Raw genomic sequence first — 18,389 nt, 5'->3', positions numbered from 1 at the left:
GTCAGGCAGTGGTGTTGAAGGACATTCTTGCTTTTATTTGAGCAGTGAGCATTAATCTAATGCATATGAATGTGAAGAGAAGCACAGCTGAGCAGCTCGTGGTCTGCTACAGTGCAGCCAGAAGAGCCCGCCGTGACGCCACCGATATGTTCAGCTCTGTACAACGACTCGACGCTTCCTTTGTCCACGTGTTCAGACACACGTCGGGAGTCGACAACGTTTTTGAGTCGTCTACGATGTGCAAAACAACTTTTTTTTGGGGGGGGGGGGGGGTCATGCATCCTACGCTGCTGTTTCAGTCCCTCGTTCTACTCGATCTCGTTGGAGGGTCCCACCGTGGCCTGGATCTCCATTTCTGCAGGCGGAGATAAATCTTTTAAGCATTTGTCTTTTTTCCCTTCTCTTTAACACTCCGTGCCACGTGACTGATTTTTGATTACCTGGGCACGGTCCACCTTCCACGATGATGTCATCGATGGCGATGTCACTCCTCACTGAAGAACCTCGGATCGCTTCAAACACGATCTGCAACACAAACACGGCCAGTTAGATACGTTTTAAAAGCAGCTGGAGGAAACGTGAAGTCAACGAATGAAGACTTGAGCGAAGAAAAATAGTTGTTAATTATTTCCATAAATGCTTTTCATTCAATTAATTTTCTTTTTTAAAAAGCCCTCTTGTGCAAAACACAATGGAAAATATTTACAGTTGTAAACTGTATTTACAGTTTTCAACATGTTTTTACGAATCTAATCTCTGTACTGCTTTGATGCTAATGCTTTAGTGATAAATCTGCGACCCTGCAATCCTCAGTCAATAAATTAGGAACATTCATAAACGAAATCCTGTCAATCTCTTTCACTATTTTCCTCTTTAGAAATCATCCTGCAGGTTGGCTCAGAGCCTCTGGTAGGCCTGATTTAGTTCCTGTGCTTCACGTTGGACACCCGTACATTAGGTTAACTTGGTATATTGTAGAAATAAAAAAAATAAACCCTTCTAGTTACAAAAATGCATCACATTAATTAAAAGGTTTGAATTTTCCTTGTCACCATACTTAATGTAAACTGAAGATTGACTTCCACATAATTTGTTATTATACCTCTTAGAAATTCAGATTTTCAGGAGGAAAGAACAATATTTTCCTTCCAGCAATTTAATGTTAAAACTCCTTGCTCGTGCTAAAGTTAAAAATTGCAGGCTATTTGGAGCATAGAAACCCAGGTCAGGTCAGTCACTGATTGGATGATTTAAAGTCTCTTCTACCTCCCATCGTCTCCTCTTGATCTCCCAGTAAGTCACCTGGAAAGAGACCAGGCTTCGCTCCGTTCACGGGATTTCCAATCCTTTTAAATACGTGTGTGAGACGAGTCTCCTGTCGGAGCTTAGAGAGAGGAACCAGCTGACCTCGTTGCTGTGTGAAGTGTCTCTCTGGTGAAGTGTGAGGAGACGTCCTCCTGCTGGAGTTCCAGGTTTTACCCCATGAAAACTAAACAGCAGCAGCTGAGTTGGAGGTGTTCCTCCTCCTCTTCCTCCTCCTCCTCCTCCTCCTCATTAATCCAAACTAAACCCACAGAGTCTGTCCGCACATGCTGGTTTCTGGTTTATTGTGTGTGTTCTATCCTTTCAAAAGTCAATTCATTTGGCAAATACTGTTTATTCATCAGCTTCCTCTTCCAATTGGTACATGGAGTGTGGGAAGCGAGGATCCATGCTGCTGGCCACATGGAAATCACCCAAGGAGCTGATCCTCCCCCGTTTCAGACATGTGAAACTGGATATATGTGTGTTTGTATGGGTAGATAGGTGTGTGTTTACATAGGATACAGATTTCTTTACAAGGGGTCTATATACATTGGCTGCGTGTTCATGTATGGATGTATGGATGGGTATGTTTTGACATGTCTGGAACGCATGAATAATAATTCAACCAGAATAATAATCCAGCTTGTCTCTTTCAGAACCGCAGTGTGTACGAGGCATCGCAGCTCTCTTGCCTGATGCTGGCTGTCACACTGGTACTCCACTTGGGCCCGGAGCCAGGCCACGCTCTGCTCGCCCCCCCGCTGCCACACCACCTCGTCCTCCCCGTCCTTGTCCACGTGCACGAGCAGCCGGCCCGTGCCCGAGCCGTACATGTGGTAGAAGAAGCGCAGGCACTGAGGGCCCCTGGTTCCCCTGACGGGGCGGGACCGGAGCCGGCTGTTCTGGCCGGGCAGCAGCGGGGATGCCTCCAGGTACAGGTAGTATCCTGGAGAGGGAGAGAGAGGGAGAGAGAGAGAGAGAGAGAGAGAGAGAGAGAGAGAGAGAGAGAGAGAGGGGTGAGGTGTTTTAGAGCACCGATGAGCTGATGAGGTGGAGGTGGCGCTCACCCAGCCCCGTGGTGTGATCCCCTCTGGGCCCCGTGTAGGAGGTCGGGGTGGGCCCTCGCCTCCACTCCCAGTCTGCGGCGTCGCTATGTTTGTCCTGAGAGTAACCGCACAGCCCCGCTTCAAAGTCACAGTGTCCCGGGAGAGGAGACGACGACGTGCCTGGAACCAGAAACAAGCAGACGACTCAAACTACACACGTCGGTATATCACATATTAGTTTTGCGCATGGAAGCACTGTGAGGGGTCGACCCAGCAAAGAGTCGGAAAGCTGCGATATCGTGATGCCTGAGTTCCACGTGTTACAGCCGATTTTTAAATGCTTTCTATGATCAACATTAATCCATCATTTTTAAGAACGAGTTTTTAATGAATGATCAGCTACAATTCTCATAAAGGTGAAATATTAACATGATCGGCAAACCAGACCACAGTAGTATCTTTCGTAACATCATGAGATACACGTGATCATCGTTGACGCCTTAAATGCTGCAGGGTTCACCTTCAGTCAGCTCACAGTCTCCCAGACTCATGGAGAAGTCGTCCAGAGCCACGGAGCCGCAGTCCCAGAAGCTCTTGCACGTGCTGACGAAAACCACCTGAACACAAGAGAGGAGCTCCTCAGCGCGACTCTGGAATTTTGGTACAACCGGTAATCGTCCCCAGATGAACAGAACGAGACGATGAAAACTCCTTTAAATCTTATAGCAGGATGAAAAGAGATCCTCAGCGTTTCAATAGGACTCAGTGTGTGAAGCGAGGAACAAGAGAGCGTTGTGAGGAAATGTGAATGAATTTGTTTCCTTTCTGACGATGATCCTGCTGTGCAGCAGATGATCTGACTTGTACACAACGGAACAATAAACAGATGGGGAAACTTCCCCTCAGAATTTGTGGCTTGATTTTGGCCCTGCTAACACGACAACAATTTGAAGTGACAAAACAAAACCTCCGTTACATTTGGAACAAAACAAAAATGCAAAATGGATGCGTTTTTAACTTGAAAAGCTGTCATGTAGACGCGGCCTTCTAAACCCTTCTTGCATTATTTCCACTTCCTGTCCTCTGACCTTGGCCGGCTGTGTTGTCTGGAAGGTGGTTTCCGCTGCAATCCAGATTCCCCTGGACTTCTCGCCTTGAGTCCAGATCTTCTCCTGGCGCTCGCCGTTCTGCTGCTGCAGCAGATAAACCGTCAGCGCCTGGTCCGTCTGGTTGAACCCTGCACAGTTATCTCTGTCAAACAGGTTCCAGCTGAGGCTCTGTGCACTCAGAGCCGGTTGGATTTCTATCGACCCGGTTGCTGCCACTCACCCCTCAGGGAGAAGTAAAACCTCAGGCAGTACTTCATGTTGCCGGGCAGGACCGGACCCATCAGGCGGCTAACGTAGCCGGAGCGTGGGCCCAGCCGGGAATGGGCCAACAGGAAAGATCCTGGAAGGAGGAGACGGCGTCACTTCCTCTCAATTTGCTCGCCACCAGTTTTCCCAAACAACACTCACTTTTTTTTTTATAGTCACAAAGTAGATGTCCTTCGACTTGTTTTGCACTTAAATGTTTGCACTACTTTTTTAAAGCTGAATGCTCTGATCGATGGCCATGAGGGGGCGGTACTCGTGTCGAATTAAAACCCAGGTGTTTTGTTCAAAAACAGTACCTTCAATTTCCTAACCAACCAGCAAACTCTACTTCTTTCTAAAGACAGACTAAAAGAAATGAATCCCTATCACATATGATAAGATCTCCACAGTGAAGCTGACTCGACACCCTGCGAGCCGTGTGGCGCCAGCACCGCGCCACTGCTCTTCCTGATGATCAGTGGAATTCTGCCATGGCTCTGGTACACACATCATCTATACGTGCAAGACACTGCTTACTCCAGTGTAAGATCCTGCAACCAGAGCCACTGCACCCAATACGGCAGACCACACGTGTACATATGTTCTGGTCATGCCCTAACCTGTCTGTGTTCTGGCATGAGATATTTAACACACTTGGGAACGTCTTGGCACGGTCGATCCCGACCCCCCCCTCACGTCCCGCGAAACAGTGACCTGCTTAATGTGTCGAAACAGGTTTTAGCCTTCACGACCTTACACGCCAGGAGGCTCAAATGGATTCATCCACTCCCTCCTACACATAATTAATGGATACATGAAATCTCAAATTGCATCAAGCTTGAGCGGATCAGATTCTCCCTTCAGGGTTCCTTGAAAACCTTCTACAAAGTGCGACAACCTTTTATCATCTACTCACTCAGCATAGAATCTGACAACCAATTGAGCAGACAGTGACGACGATGAGCAGACCACCAACCCCCTCCCCCGTGTGAATGAGTGTTTGTCTAAGGGATAGGCATGGATTTGGCTCCTACAGTGTGTTTGTGACGGGTAGATTTATCCCAGGAGTGTCCTATTTTTAAATTGAAAAAAAAACGAAATTATTTATTAAGACTAAATTCATTCATGTTAAAGTGCAGAGGCGTCAACATTATTTCAAACCATTAAAACAAAGAATGTATAAAGAGAAAATTGTATTGTAGAGCGAGACATAGACAAGCAAAATTGACTGTATAGAATCTGATGTGACAGAAACAGCAGACGCTGCGATAAGAATATTAAATGACATAATTAGCATGCATGCTAAACAATAATGTTAATGAGTTAAAAGGTATATTTTTATTTTAGTTTGACAGAGCCAAGACAGCCCCCTGAAGACATGCCTGGTCTCTTATTATGGTAATGTGCTTAATTTTCGAGGGATGTTGGCATCGTCGCCCTGAACCTTAAAATAAAGAATTTTTGTACGCTCTGCACCACAACAAAGACTAAGTTTGATTTATATATTGGCTCTATTTTACCAGTCCATCTGCGGACTGGCACAGACCTAGTAAAACGGACTGTCTTTACTGCAGTTGAAATTGAGCTGCATTTGGCTCCTAAACAAAAAAATGTGCAGTGGAGTTAAACAAGCTTCTTGACTTTGTTGAGTCTCCTGCTGAAGCTCCGCTGCGTTTGGTCGTCGGCAGATGGTGGAAACATTTACTAAACCAGGCAACGACTAAAACGTTCAACAAGGAAAAAGTGGTAAAAAAAAAATCAAAAAATGAAGTAGGAGGAGCCACAGAATGATGACTTTAACATGTCCTGCATCTGTTCAGTCTTTTAACTCCATAATAACTTTAGATTCAACATGCTGAATTTATTGACTGACAGATTTTCATCGGTTTCATTTCTTCAAACCTTCTGGGAGGTGAGTTCCCACCTGCTCCGGTGGTGTGGTCTCCATTCCTGAAGATGTTGGGATTCACAGACACCCTCCTCCACGATGACCCCGTCACCTGGTCCTGGGTGTAGCGGCACAAACCGGACTCAAAGTCACAGTTGGCGATGGAGGGGTCAAAGGTCGGCTCTGTAGGATGAAAGCGGCACCTGATTTTACTGCCTTGTTGTGGAGCTTTGGGCTCTTTTAAAAGACGGATAGTTATTGTATCTGACGCTCACCGGTGTCTTTACTGCAGAACTCTGGAGAAAAGGAAATGTCATCAAGTGCAACTCGTCCTCCTCTCGGACTGTTAAACGCCACTTCAAAGACCACCTGAGGGCGGAGAGGGACACATGGGAGACAAACTCCGGTAAACAAGGCTGCCAGCCATTATCTGCACAGGGAGGCTGTGGAGGCTTTTCAGTTGTATAATACAACTGAACAATTGTCCTTACGTCACACAATATATTTAATTCATGAAAATGTTGTAACCTGATAAACACGACTCGGACTGGAGAACAGCCCAAGAACACATTAATGCAATGAAAACATCAGGTCAAACAGTTGAAAATACAGCTCGAACTTTATTATCAGGACATTGAATGCAAGGACGCGGATGTTTCGTGACTCCTGCTTTATAACAAAAGATGGGAATTGAAGTATCAGAGTCAAGTGGAACGCATCAAAAGGCTGGAAGTCAGTAGCACAGAATCATTCAAAGGAAGATAAAAACCTTTCATTTAACATCATGTTCAGTCAGAATATCAGCTAATAATGGTCGAAAAATAAATTTTAATACAAATATTCACTCATTCCCAAAAAGTCACTTGTGTACGGTATTTCCACTTAAATATCTACAGAGTGCAAATACACACATATATTAACACTTTTAATTAGCATTGTTTACAGTTGTTGGGAGTCATATAGTCTGTTTACAATGTTATCAAGAGAAAATCTAAAACCTAAAATGGAGCTCGGAGCCACTGAAAAAAACAACTATAAACAACGACGACTCCCAGTCCATATTCTCCTGGGAGTTGGTAGTTTGATATTTGACAGTTACTCCCAATAACAATCTCGCCATTGTTAGTGTTTCTAGCGTATTGCTCTCTGCCTGCATGTGTGTGCTGTTTCATTATTTAAAAAAATAACCAAAAAACAACAGCACTCAACCTATTATTTAGCATTTCTTCTGTATCTCTCTAAACAGACATAATTTTCAAAGCGTCACCATGTAAATGCAAAACTTTTCTGAAACTATGCGTTTTCACTTGAAACAACTAATTGAGGCAAGCTTAAAAACTGCATGGGAGGCGTGTTCATATTTTTTTAAAACCTACATGTGTAAACCAAGGTTTCTAACAGATTTCAGGGATACGTAGCTATTTTGAATTAGATGGACAAAAGAAAGCTGTTGCAACGTCTCAGGGCCATTTAATGGTGAACTGGCAGCAGATCAGTAAGAGCAGCACAGAGGAGCTCTCAGAGGGAAAGATCAGAGGAGCTGTGCAATAACTCACGAGTAGTGTTTCTCAATGTGAACTTCAACACAAGTCGAGGATTTCATCATGTACAGTAAATACTGTCAGGGAAAGAATCTGTGTAAAGAACACAAAGCAATGTCAGCTTGTGCGAGGCAGAATGTACGCACCGCCATATCCTCCATATCCAGTATAAAAGAGCAGATGTACATGTTTTGATCCATCGACTCGACGTGTGCTTTGGTATTTGACGCCGAGACTTTGGCCACAGATCCTTCCAGTCGGAGAAATTACAAGGTTGAACCTTCATGGTGGTAATTCAATCAATGAGTGGCTTACTTTGAGGTCACTTGTTGTTGTGTTTCCTTTTCACAAAGGTTTTGCATTTACATGGCAGCAGTTTGAAAATGCTGAAAACTATGTACTTTTCATATCGGGCCACTAGTTGGCACTGTCAGTTGTTTTGTAACTCTGACCGAGTTCTCCAACCTCAGTACCTTTGTCAAACTCGCTCAGATCTTCTTCTGCTTGTTGATTCAACACTCATTGTTCGATAGAGGTGTGGTTACCTGTATGGAGTACGGCGCCCTCAGGTCCACCTGCACAGGTATCCACTCTCCCACTGTGTCGCTCCACTCGCTCCGGCTCTCCGGCCCGGCCCTCCACAGCTCCTGGTACTGGCCCAGGCGGTCTCGGGTGTACACAGAGAACAGGTTTCCCCGCCCGTCGCTTCTCTGGTACTGGAAGCTGAGGCAGCCCGACATCGGGACGGTGGTCATCGGAGACACCACCTTGGCCACTTCTATGAAGGTCTTGGCGTAGATGGAGTCCACGTACATGAAGTGACCTGAGAGACGGGAACGAAAAACCAGCTTATTAGTGGAAGTTCACTGGTTCCAAGTCCGATTTACATTCTGTTCAAAGCTTAGTTCATCATTATCACTCATGCTTCCTTTATTTTATTGACGCAAATGTCGGCACTCCCGCTTCCTTTCCCATAGAGTGACTCACGACACCACCTCATGGTTCAAAATGGTATTGCAATACAATCAATGCTTCAGTTCGATAGTTCGCCTGGGCTCAGGTGTGAATATTGGCCAAAATTGCCGCAACATTTATTTGCAAGACGTCATTGTGACTGTTGTTTTTGTTCTTTTGCCAGTGATTGTCAACGGCTGGTAGCAACACAAGAGTGGGTTGTCAGCCCATTTTCAGAGGACGAGAGCATTTATAGGGACGAGTGGAAACCAGTGTATCGTTACTTGAATTGTACTTTAATGTTGAGAAAATGATAGAGAACATCAGATATGATTTTACACTTCAGCAGAGATCGGTTGGATTTCATTTGCTTTTTTTCATAAAGTACAAAGAGTTTTGGTTTTAAGTCTGTAAATATACCTGTTGTAGAAGTAGTAGAAATCACACTTACACATGTCAGTCTGCAGAAGAGCTGCTGAAATTCACTACAATTCATTGGTTTAGTAATTTCATGGTGAAAACAAATTTATTTTATTGGGAAACCTTTTGGGTTTTCTTTTCAGAATTTATTGAAGAAACAAACAATCATGCAGCAATCGACCAATGTTGTTAGCTTTTGTTAGCTTTTCCTTTGCATTTTCTTTTCAGAAACATTTTGTGATTAAACAGGAATGTTTTGAAAACATCAGCTTACATGGAAATGGCAGAAAAGCTGAAAACAGGCCAGGCCACCAATTAGTGCTGTTTGTTGTTTTTGTAATTAAAACACACACACACACACACACACACACACACACACACACACACACACACACACACACACACACACACACACACACACACACACACACACACACACACACACACACACACACACACACACACACACACACACACACACACATGCATTCCCCCATCACCTCCAAATCCCAGTAAGCATTTTCCATTTCCACGTAAAAGTGGTGCTTCAATGAATGAAATGCACTCAATGACTCACACTATGTAAAAATGAACCAACCCAGTTGTGTCGCCATGTAGCAAGAGGGTTGTGGGTTCAAGTCCGAGCCAGACTTGTCCATGTGGAGTTTGCATGGTGGATTTTTCTCCCACCAGGTCAGTAGTCAATATTTGTGTAAAGTAAAAAAAAAATGGCCGGATGGGAAGATTTCTGTCTCACCTGTCCTGTTGTTGAACGTGTGGTCGTGTTGCATGTCATTGTGGAAGAGCTGGCCGCCTCCTCCCCCCACGTACCAGTTGACATTGGCGTTCCACTGGTTACTGTACCCACACAGGTGAGACTCCTCAAAGTCGCACTCTAAGATCGGACAAGCAAGAAATCAGCGCCACATGGTTTTCATGCCGCGGTTCCTTCGCTATGCATCAAATAGGTTCACGAGGAAACAGGCGGCCTTCGTCCACATGGGATTGTTCTCGTATGAAACATGAAATGAGGTGTGACGTTACCGACCCAGGCAGTAACCGGGGCTGATGTCGATCTCAAATATGGCCACACTGCTGTCGGCGGCGGGGCCGGGTCGACCCTCGATGATGATCTAATGGACAACACATGTTGGGTAAGAACCTCCGCGCCCCGAGATAAGGACCACGTCACAGGTGGTGGAATGGAGAGCACACATATGATTTAGAATGGGAAATGACTCACAGATGAAAAAAAAAAGACAAGGTCACGTTTAGTTCGCCGTAGCTCTAGAGCTAAAACGTCACACATTACTTGTTTGACAATAAATTTGCATTTCTATTGTATGTTTGCGCAATGTTCAGAAACAATCTGGATGTCCGTTGGATTATGAATGAAAAGAAATAGAATAAAATGATGTGAATAATTACCCATTTAGTCTTTAAAGTAGTACAAAATGTCAACCAGTGTTTGCTGGTGACACAACAAAGACCTTTCTTCCTTTGTCCAAAACTCAAGAGATTTTGAAATTATTATCAAGAACAAAAGGTTGAAACAATCAGTTGAAGGAAATGTAGAACCTATAAACCTATTTTAGACAAATTGCTGTATTTGAATAAACAGTTGGTAAGTGACAAGCTAAACTACCCAGAAGTTCAGTCTGTCTGAACAATAAGCCCAGTTTCCAAGCTGTGAATTCATTGAGATCATTAACCATGAAAATCTGTCTTTGATTCCCCTACAAGTTTGAATAATTTGATTGAACACAACTCGGTCATAATGTGACTGTTTGGTTCATTAGTGTGTTCATAGAAATGATGAGCCAAACGCATCACAACGCTGCAAAACTATCACGGTGGAAGCTAATAAGTAAATGTTAAAACACAGAGCCAGATTGGAAATACCTCAAAATATCTGTAAACCTTATGTTTATCATATTGAGATCAGACTTGTTTTAAATCACTTGTTACAATGCCTTTAAGCGTGTTCTTCTGTTGGTGCTATTATCTTCTAATTCTTCTCATTAATCTAGAAATATCTTAAAGTTGCTATACATAAGGGTCCATAAATGCTTTTTATATATTCTAAAATATCAAAAATCATTTCACTGATACTTTAAAAAATAATCTGTGAGACATTTCTCCCTTGATGCAATGAAAGCTTCTTTTTCTGTAAAAAAAAAAAAAAAGATGTGCTATTCTCAGAATCTCGATGCATTTTGTAACTGTTATCAAGATATATTGTTTGTTTAAAAAACAAAATAATATCTGAACAAACATTCAGTATAAATCACAGTGTTGATTTCTGGATATTTCTTGAACAGGACATATTCAGTGGGAACCGCGGCCTAATCTCACAATCCGTCTGTCTTAACCATCCAGAGATTTGAAAAGTTGCTTCGTGTTTGTGTTGAAAGTTATTTTTTGTGGGAAGCTCATTGAGAACAAAGCGGCGGCGGCGGGTGTGAAGTCTGTCTGTGCCTCGCGGGTCTGTGCTGAGAAATGTTTATGCGATGAGGGGCCCACACATCAGCCGGGTCTGGCCTGCCATCCCGGAGGTCGGGACCCTGTCAGAGCCGCTCTGCCTCTGCATGTAACATAAACACGAGCTGCACTATTCCCACTGAGTTTACATAATGACGCTGATTGGCCTCCATTCGAGCCGGCGTGTGTCACCTCAACCCAGTTCTGTCATCTCTTGACGGCACATATTTCAACTCTTATCTGATCTGGAAAAGGTTAAGCTTTCTTTTTTTTTCCCACTGCGGTACTTTACTGAGTGCTTGGGGTCAGATTGTATTATTTATTATCTGCAAAAGAAATGGTCTAATTATGAGGTTTTGGATGGATTAAGTTTCCAAATCGACAACATGCACCAGTGTGTTGTGCACAGGGAAAGTTATTTAAGTATGTTCTAAATGATGCAAAACATTTTTTAATGTGTTAATGCCATGAAAAACCATTTTTGCATTTCTTTATAATTCTAGAAATCCTGCAAAAGTTACAATTAAAAACTGTTAAAAATGTCTCTTTTGTTCAACAGAGGTCTGATCAATCTTAACATCCAGCAGTGATTTTAATACGTTCAACTAATTTTTGCTGGTCTATTCGTTTTTCTTTATACAAATTCAAGTCTTTTAAAACTAAGTTGAGATTGTTTGTTTTCATTTCTAATATTATTTTCTTCAGTTAATGATATGAGGATGTAAAATTACAACTCTTATCATGTTGGAAAGTTGAAATGGTACTTCATTTCTTATTATGTTTTGAATGTTCTGATTGATGTCAAGTTTTTTTTTGATAGAAGAGGTTTTAGTAATATTCACTGGAAGTGTTTGTGCTGTATTCTAATGAGGATGTGGAGCTTGGTGAAGTATAAAACAGGAGAAAGTTTCCATCTCTCTAAGAATAGGAACAGAGACAGGCGGTGGGTCACCCTGGTGGGCTCGGCGTCGCTCTGCAGGTCCATGCTGGCGATGACCCAGCTGTCGGAGGGGGTCCGGCTGCTCCACAGCGGCCGGTCGAAGCTCCTCCCTCTGGAGCGCTGCAGCACCTCCAGGCTGCCCGAGCCCGTGACCTGGTACACCAGGCGGAGGCAGCTCCTGTCCGAGTGCTCCAGGGCCGGGCTCAGCAGGACCCCCAGCTTCTCCCCGCCGACTCTGGAGGCGGCTGTGGGGCCCTCCGGGGGTTTCTCCGACGGGTCGTCTGCGTCCACGGCCACGAAGCGACCTGCACAAGAAGGTGTGGAGAAGAAGAAAACATTTCTATTGGGATCTGGCTCAGTTACAGTGGCTGAAACATGTTTCAACCGCAACACTGCTCTTGTATTTTCATGTTATATATCAGTGTTGATGATCATTAAAACAAAACAACAGCAACAACAACAACACAATGGTTGATTGCTGCTGCAGAAAGTGAAGCTAACAAAAGGTAGGAATTCCTACATTTCAGTCAATATCTTTTCACAAAACCTGAATAAGTTTTAATTGATGGCAAATATGTCAAACGTCCACTTTATTTTTCTATTCTAACAAATACATTTAGTGTAAAATACAGTGAAACGTTCAAAAATGGGTTGAATTTGAGCAAGATATGTGTTTTCTACACAATCTCGTTGGCCACGAGAGGGCACAAACTAACAAGATAATCTAACTACATGAATCTCCCCCAAAAGGTTATGTTCATGACATAACTTCACATCCAAGATTGTGATTAAAAATTTGTCATTTTTGAATCATTAAACTCTTAAATTGTGAATGCAGTAACGTCCTCAGCTCTGTGTGTTAGCGCATATTGATGAGAAATAATGTGGTCAGTGAATGCATCATCAATTAAATGGATTTGTATGTTTATCTGGACCGAGCTGCAGCAAAGGTTTACAGAACAGGATGTTTAACATCAGGACGCATGTCCTCAGTCTTTTCTGACTCCGTGTAACATGAAGTTCATTTCTGCGGCTCAGAGCTTCTTTTCCTGCAGCGGAGGCTTCTGAGCTCTTCTCGTTGATCTGTCATTTATTATCCATCCCTGGAATGCCCTCCTTCCCCGGGGCTGCTACATCCTGACCAGCACCGAGCTCATTTTTTTACCCCATACATGGACATACCACCAGGTTTCTTCTTCTCCTTGACAAGAATAAAAACATTACAAATGTTTGTATTGACATGGATGATTCAATCATCTGATGATCACTTCCACACAAAATGACTTCATGAGCAAGTCAATTTCCTTCTTTAGCTTCAGAAGTGGAAAAAAAAAAGGGGGGGGAACATGAAAAGAGCTTCTATGTATTTGACTCCACTCTTCTTGTGCCTGCTGCTCAGAACGGGGACAGGGAAAAAAATGAGCAAGCACTGAGTGCTCCATTAACGTGCCAGCCACTCTGACCTTTTGAAAAAAATGGGGGGAAAAAAAGAAGAAGCCGGCGGCAATGGACAATGGAAACAGGAAAAGAGAAAGTAGTTGACGTATCCTGGAGAGAGAAGACGAGACAGGCGGGAACAGCAGAGGAGAGAGCTGTGGTGGAAAAGACTCGACCAAAGCTTTTTACTGTTTACTGATTACAAACATAAATGCAGATAGCACAGCGAAACCTACAGATCTTAGGATACGTCTTTTAAGGCAAAAACAACAAATGTGAAGCAATTAGCCTGTGTTGATTTAGGAGGCAATTAATCATCAGGAATAACAGCTGATAGCCTAGCTTAGCATGGAGGCTAGTAGCTGATAGGAACAGCTACACCTGTGTGCAACATTAAAAACAACTATTTTCAAACAAAATAGTTGTGAAAACGCTCCTTTGTCATCTTATCAGGCAGTTGAGGATTAAGAACACATGTACGTAGTGTAGCTTAGCATAAAGACTAGCAGCTGAGCGAAGCGACAAGCTAGAGCCATTCAAATTCAATAGAAATGCAGCAACCAGAAAAATAAAATACATATTTTAAGACAAAAGCAAATTTGTAGAAATTAGCCTATATTGATTTTGGAGGCAACTATCAAAAATAGCTGCAAATAGCCTAGCTTAGCCCGCATGCAAATAGCTGATAGGAATAGCTACTTCCTGTCTGCAACCTAAAAAAAAGTATTTTTTTTTTACAAAATAGTTTTGAAAATGCTCCTTTTATCTTTTTTTTCTCAGCAGGCAGTTGAGTTCTTGAAACACATGTATCTAGCATAGCCTATCATAAAGTCCAATAGCAGGTAGGAATACCTCGCGAGCATCGTTGCAGATAGCCTCGCAAACCCTAAAGTCAGGGAGCAGGTAAACCCAGCTAGCTATGGGCCATTCAAAGTGAACGAAACGTCAGCTCCCAGCAACACGGAAAACACAAGCTGTAAAAGAAAAAAAAAAAAGCAGTTGCGCACTGGAACATTTTACTCATGCGCCCACCAGTTGTGTGGACTGTTTGTGGTTTACTTCCCAGCAACCTCACCTTGACAACAATGGCACGAGAGGACTGCAGCCAGCTAATGAAACAGTTACACTACATAATTTCCCTCCAAAACCACAAACTGGCAGCGGTTGATGGTGAAGTGGTGAGAGCACATATGACCTATAGCAGCTGGCTCTGCTTCCCTGCTCTTGTCTGTCGTGTTTTAAGTCCTTCATCATGTTATATAACATAGAACGATTTTAAAAGCTGGTCGTTTTGGATTTGGGTCATGTAACCACTGGAAACATGGTCGCACCAACGTATCAAAAGCTGCAATAATACCTTTAAACCAAGGGTTCATTGAATGTATGAGACTGTAATGTCCTCTATCCCAATAGAAGGGCTAAATGGTGCCATTTAGAGGATTTTGAAATTATGACATGTGCAATAAAGAGAAGTAGGAGTAACTAAGAAAATGTTTCAAATAAAAAGGCGTCGCTTTTGGGTTTTCGTTTCAGAAAAGTCTCAGACTCCATCTCTGTGGAAACACTGTGATTGCACATGCACAACATGGCCATAGCAAACAGTTCTTCTGCACATGAGCAAGTAGATGACCAGTAGCAACAATATTTCCTCCACAGATACCCCCAGTCCATAGTCTCCTGGTACTTGGTAGTTTTATAGTTGAGTCACATAATCACAATCCAACTTGGTCATCTGTCCATACAAGTGTCTGTGTACTCCCCGTTATTAGTGTTCATTACGTCTTGTTCTCTTTGCACATGTGTGTGTGGTTTCAATACAAAAACAACCAACAGCACCCACTGGTGGTCCTACATGCTAACTACATCGTTTCCAGCATTTCTGCAGTTCAGATGTAAGGAGGCATCGTTGCTGTGTTCATGCGAAACTTTTCTGAAACAAAAACACAAAAACTATGCGTTTTCACTTGAGAAGTTGTCGTGTAAACAGAGTATCAGACTGCTCAAGCTAATCCTGGACAGTTAAACCAACTGTTTGACTTTATTTGAACAATTCCTAACCGATTTTAGCTATTATAGATGTTTTAGTCATTTAAAATATTTCTGCATTTTGCTGTTATACTTACTTTACCTTTGTCATTAAAGTACAGCAGAACTCAATGAGTCACAATCTACAGAATGGACTTTAAGTATTCACACCAGACCTTCCACTGCAGTCATGACTGTGTGATAAAACTGAATTATTTCAAACAATAATTCATCTGTGTTGAACTGCATGCTAAAGAGTTCAAACTGCATGTTTCCAACAAGCCACAGTGTTTCTGCAAGAATACAAACCATATAATCTCCAATTGGCTTTGTGCGCACTACACAAATACACAGATCTTGGATGTGGGTGTGAACAGCACTCATTCATATCAGCTGGAGCACCAAACCAGCGCAGATGCCTAAAAATGTGCGCTCACTGGCTCCAGATGTTGGGATACACTGCAGCCAATGCAGACCAGATGGGCTTGTTTTCGACGTTGCCACACCAAACCTGAGCTGCCATGCATGCAGCACTTGCTGCAGAGCACCCGGGATGCAGTGTGGCATCCTCTCACGCACCATCGCTGTGCAGAATCCAGCTGTGGAAGTCTGCGTCTGACGTGTATCCGCAGGTGTTGGACTCGAAGCTGCATGAGCCCGGCAGCAGCTGGCTGTGAGCCTGGATGGTGGCTTCAAGTGGAGAGAAAGAGAGAAATAAACAGAGGAAGAAAGAGGAAAAGAGAGGAGAGAGGCATCATTAGACGAGAGCGGATGGTGAGAATGAATCATCGGACTGGCATCGACAAAAACATGCCCTCATGCACCAGCAATGGCACCAAGTCCTCACCAGCAAGAGTCAGGAGGTAGAAGACAAGCATTGCAGCTTTTTGTGAGGACAAAACAACAACTGAAAAAACTTTAACTCTTGCAGGAAGAAAAGCAGAAGCAGGTCTTAAATCCACTGAGACCGGAATGCAAAAAGTTTGCAGCAAAGTTAAGTTTTCTGAAGACTTTTCTTGCGTGTGTCGTCTTGAGTGTCTCTCCAGCTCGCAGACTGGCAGCACACTGAAACTCTTCCCCCGAGGAGGAGGAGGAAGGAGGAGGAGGAGGAGGAGGGAGGAGGAGAAGGAGGAGGAGGAGGAGAAAGAAGGTGAGTGATGAGCTGACAGCGATTCAGTGAGAGAGTGAGTAGAGAAGAAGAGGAATGAACTGAAATCAAACAGGAAAACCTACCCCAGCCTGTTCAAAACTTTTCTTTAAAGCCCCTGTTCATGGTCAAACGTCTCTTCATGAGGCCGAACCTCCAGATTTACACTCAGAATCCAAACAGCCAAACCCTAGATTTCCATATAAATCACCTGCAGCAGCGATGAGGCAGTTTTCTGTTAGAAGACGTTTGTATAAACTCATAAAACTTGTTGCAGAGTGGAGGGATGGTCTGAATTTGGCCTGAGTTGCGAGTTGCAGATGTTGAACATCACGGAACTTCTACCGGTCCAATCCACCCCCGGAGACCGATTTCTCATTGTGTAGAGGCAATTAAAACCACATTTCAATACATGGAGCTGCCATTAATAAGACTGATTCACAAAAGATTCAGAGGAATTAAAGCAAGAACACAATACAGTATGTACAAATAAGTCTCTGAAATTGGATCAAATTAACTTAGTTCTTCTGTTTAAACACCGACATCGTCCACAGGGTGAAGGTACTCATGAACAAAACCTTCTGCACACATGATGAGCCCACTTATGCATATATGAAAGAGCTTCTTTTTTTTTTCTATCTTAAGGCAAGGAAAAGCCAAAGAGGAAAGGTTTAGGTCTTTGTCAAAGCCTTCAGCACTTTCTTGACACGAAAATGTTCAGGTGGAGTCTAAGGTCAAATTTCAGAGGTCAAAGGTCAAATGTAATATAGCAGCAACCCTGACAATAAAACGCTCGGCACGCCCTATTATGATGGGTCTGATTGGTCCACTGAGGGCCGGAGAAACATTCAGCCACAGGCCGGTCATTCTAGTAGCTTGTTTTACGTGATCCCATCAGACCGCTAGAAAGACTATCTTGTGTTGACAGCAGCTTAAAAAAAAAGAATCTGTTCAGTTCAAATCTCTGCAGAAAGCTGCAGATCTTTTCGTCGTCTTGTAAATCAGTCTTAAATGATTTTTTTCTTTTCTTTCTGTAAACACAAAACTTTTCTAAAATTAAATCAAAGGTAATGGTGTCTTCATTTCACAAAAGCTTTAAATGTATTGTCCGAGCTTCATTACTATTAGTATGGGGGGAAAAAACCCAATTGAACTCATCAGTCATATATTTTATATAGTCATGTAGCCACATATTATATCAAAATGTATCATATGAACCTTAATTGATGCTAAGAAGTTTCATATTTATTTATTAGTATTTCATTTTATAGTTCAAGTTACACAGTTATGTTCAGTAAGTCTTTAGGCATGGTTATGTAAAAAAAAAAAAAAAAAATGCAATTACCTTTGAAAATAAAGGCAAACAGAGGCCAACATCCTGTGAGGAGGCCAATTTGCTCTCCTTGCACTTTCAAAACACAGTGACATCAAGTGGCCTTTACTAGTGCAACCTACCTCAAACAAGTGTTTTTTTTAAACTGGGTACGTGTGAACGTGGCCTCAGACACACAGACAATGTTACGAGCACATACACAAGACGAGGAGACACCGGGAGTGCTGACAGAATGTGACCATTATGCAAATGCTTAATGTTCTTTTAAGAAAGACATCAGTGAGGATCCGACGTGGATGAAGAGAACAGAAGAAATGGACATCTACCAACATGGGGAAAGCCGCTGAATCTTGAGATTAAAAAAAAAAGTTAAAAGGACCATGTTTGTTCCATATGCAAAAAAATAAAAATGCAGCTTCTAAACTCTGAAACACCTCAGGACCGCAGCCTTGCAGAAATGGAATGGCGTTTAGAGTGATAAGATAATAAATTAGGAGCATGGTTGATGTGAAGATTT

The 18,389-nt window shown here is 42.9% G+C and overlaps 1 protein-coding gene across 1 annotated transcript; it reads right to left on the bottom strand.

The window, feature by feature from the left end:
• Positions 1-12: 12 nt before the first annotated feature.
• On the bottom strand, positions 13-16,452 carry LOC308140299 (MAM domain-containing protein 2-like). Its single transcript, XM_080509996.1, has 15 exons — positions 16,240-16,452; positions 15,972-16,082; positions 11,943-12,235; positions 9,558-9,642; positions 9,267-9,404; positions 7,681-7,958; positions 5,870-5,963; positions 5,631-5,777; positions 3,681-3,800; positions 3,440-3,588; positions 2,872-2,968; positions 2,373-2,531; positions 1,998-2,251; positions 441-525; positions 13-355 (listed from the first exon to the last, which is right to left on the bottom strand). The coding sequence occupies exons 1-15, from the start codon at positions 16,268-16,270 to the stop codon at positions 309-311; spliced, it is 2,088 nt and encodes a 695-aa protein (XP_080366122.1). The 5' UTR covers positions 16,271-16,452; the 3' UTR covers positions 13-308.
• Between the last annotated feature and the right edge of the window lie 1,937 nt (positions 16,453-18,389).

The sequence above is a fragment of the Blennius ocellaris genome (genome assembly GCF_963422515.1).
Source record: "Blennius ocellaris genome assembly, chromosome: 15".
NCBI classification, from domain to species: Eukaryota; Metazoa; Chordata; class Actinopteri; order Blenniiformes; family Blenniidae; genus Blennius; species Blennius ocellaris.
The sequence above is the reverse complement of the archived record's forward strand: the minus strand, read 5'-3'. Positions and strand labels throughout refer to the sequence as shown.

What these genes read in the sequence shown, in the direction of transcription:
- LOC308140299 (XM_080509996.1), bottom strand. Translation starts at nt 16,270, where the DNA reads ATGCTTGTCTTCTACCTCCTGACTCTTGCTG. An exon ending in GTTCTGCAGTAAAGACACCG is followed by an intron (nt 5,778 to 5,869) that starts GTGAGCGTCAGA and finishes TTCATCCTACAG; the next exon opens with AGCCGACCTTTGACCCCTCC. An exon ending in AGACTGTGAGCTGACTGAAG is followed by an intron (nt 2,532 to 2,871) that starts GTGAACCCTGCA and finishes TTCTGGTTCCAG; the next exon opens with GCACGTCGTCGTCTCCTCTC.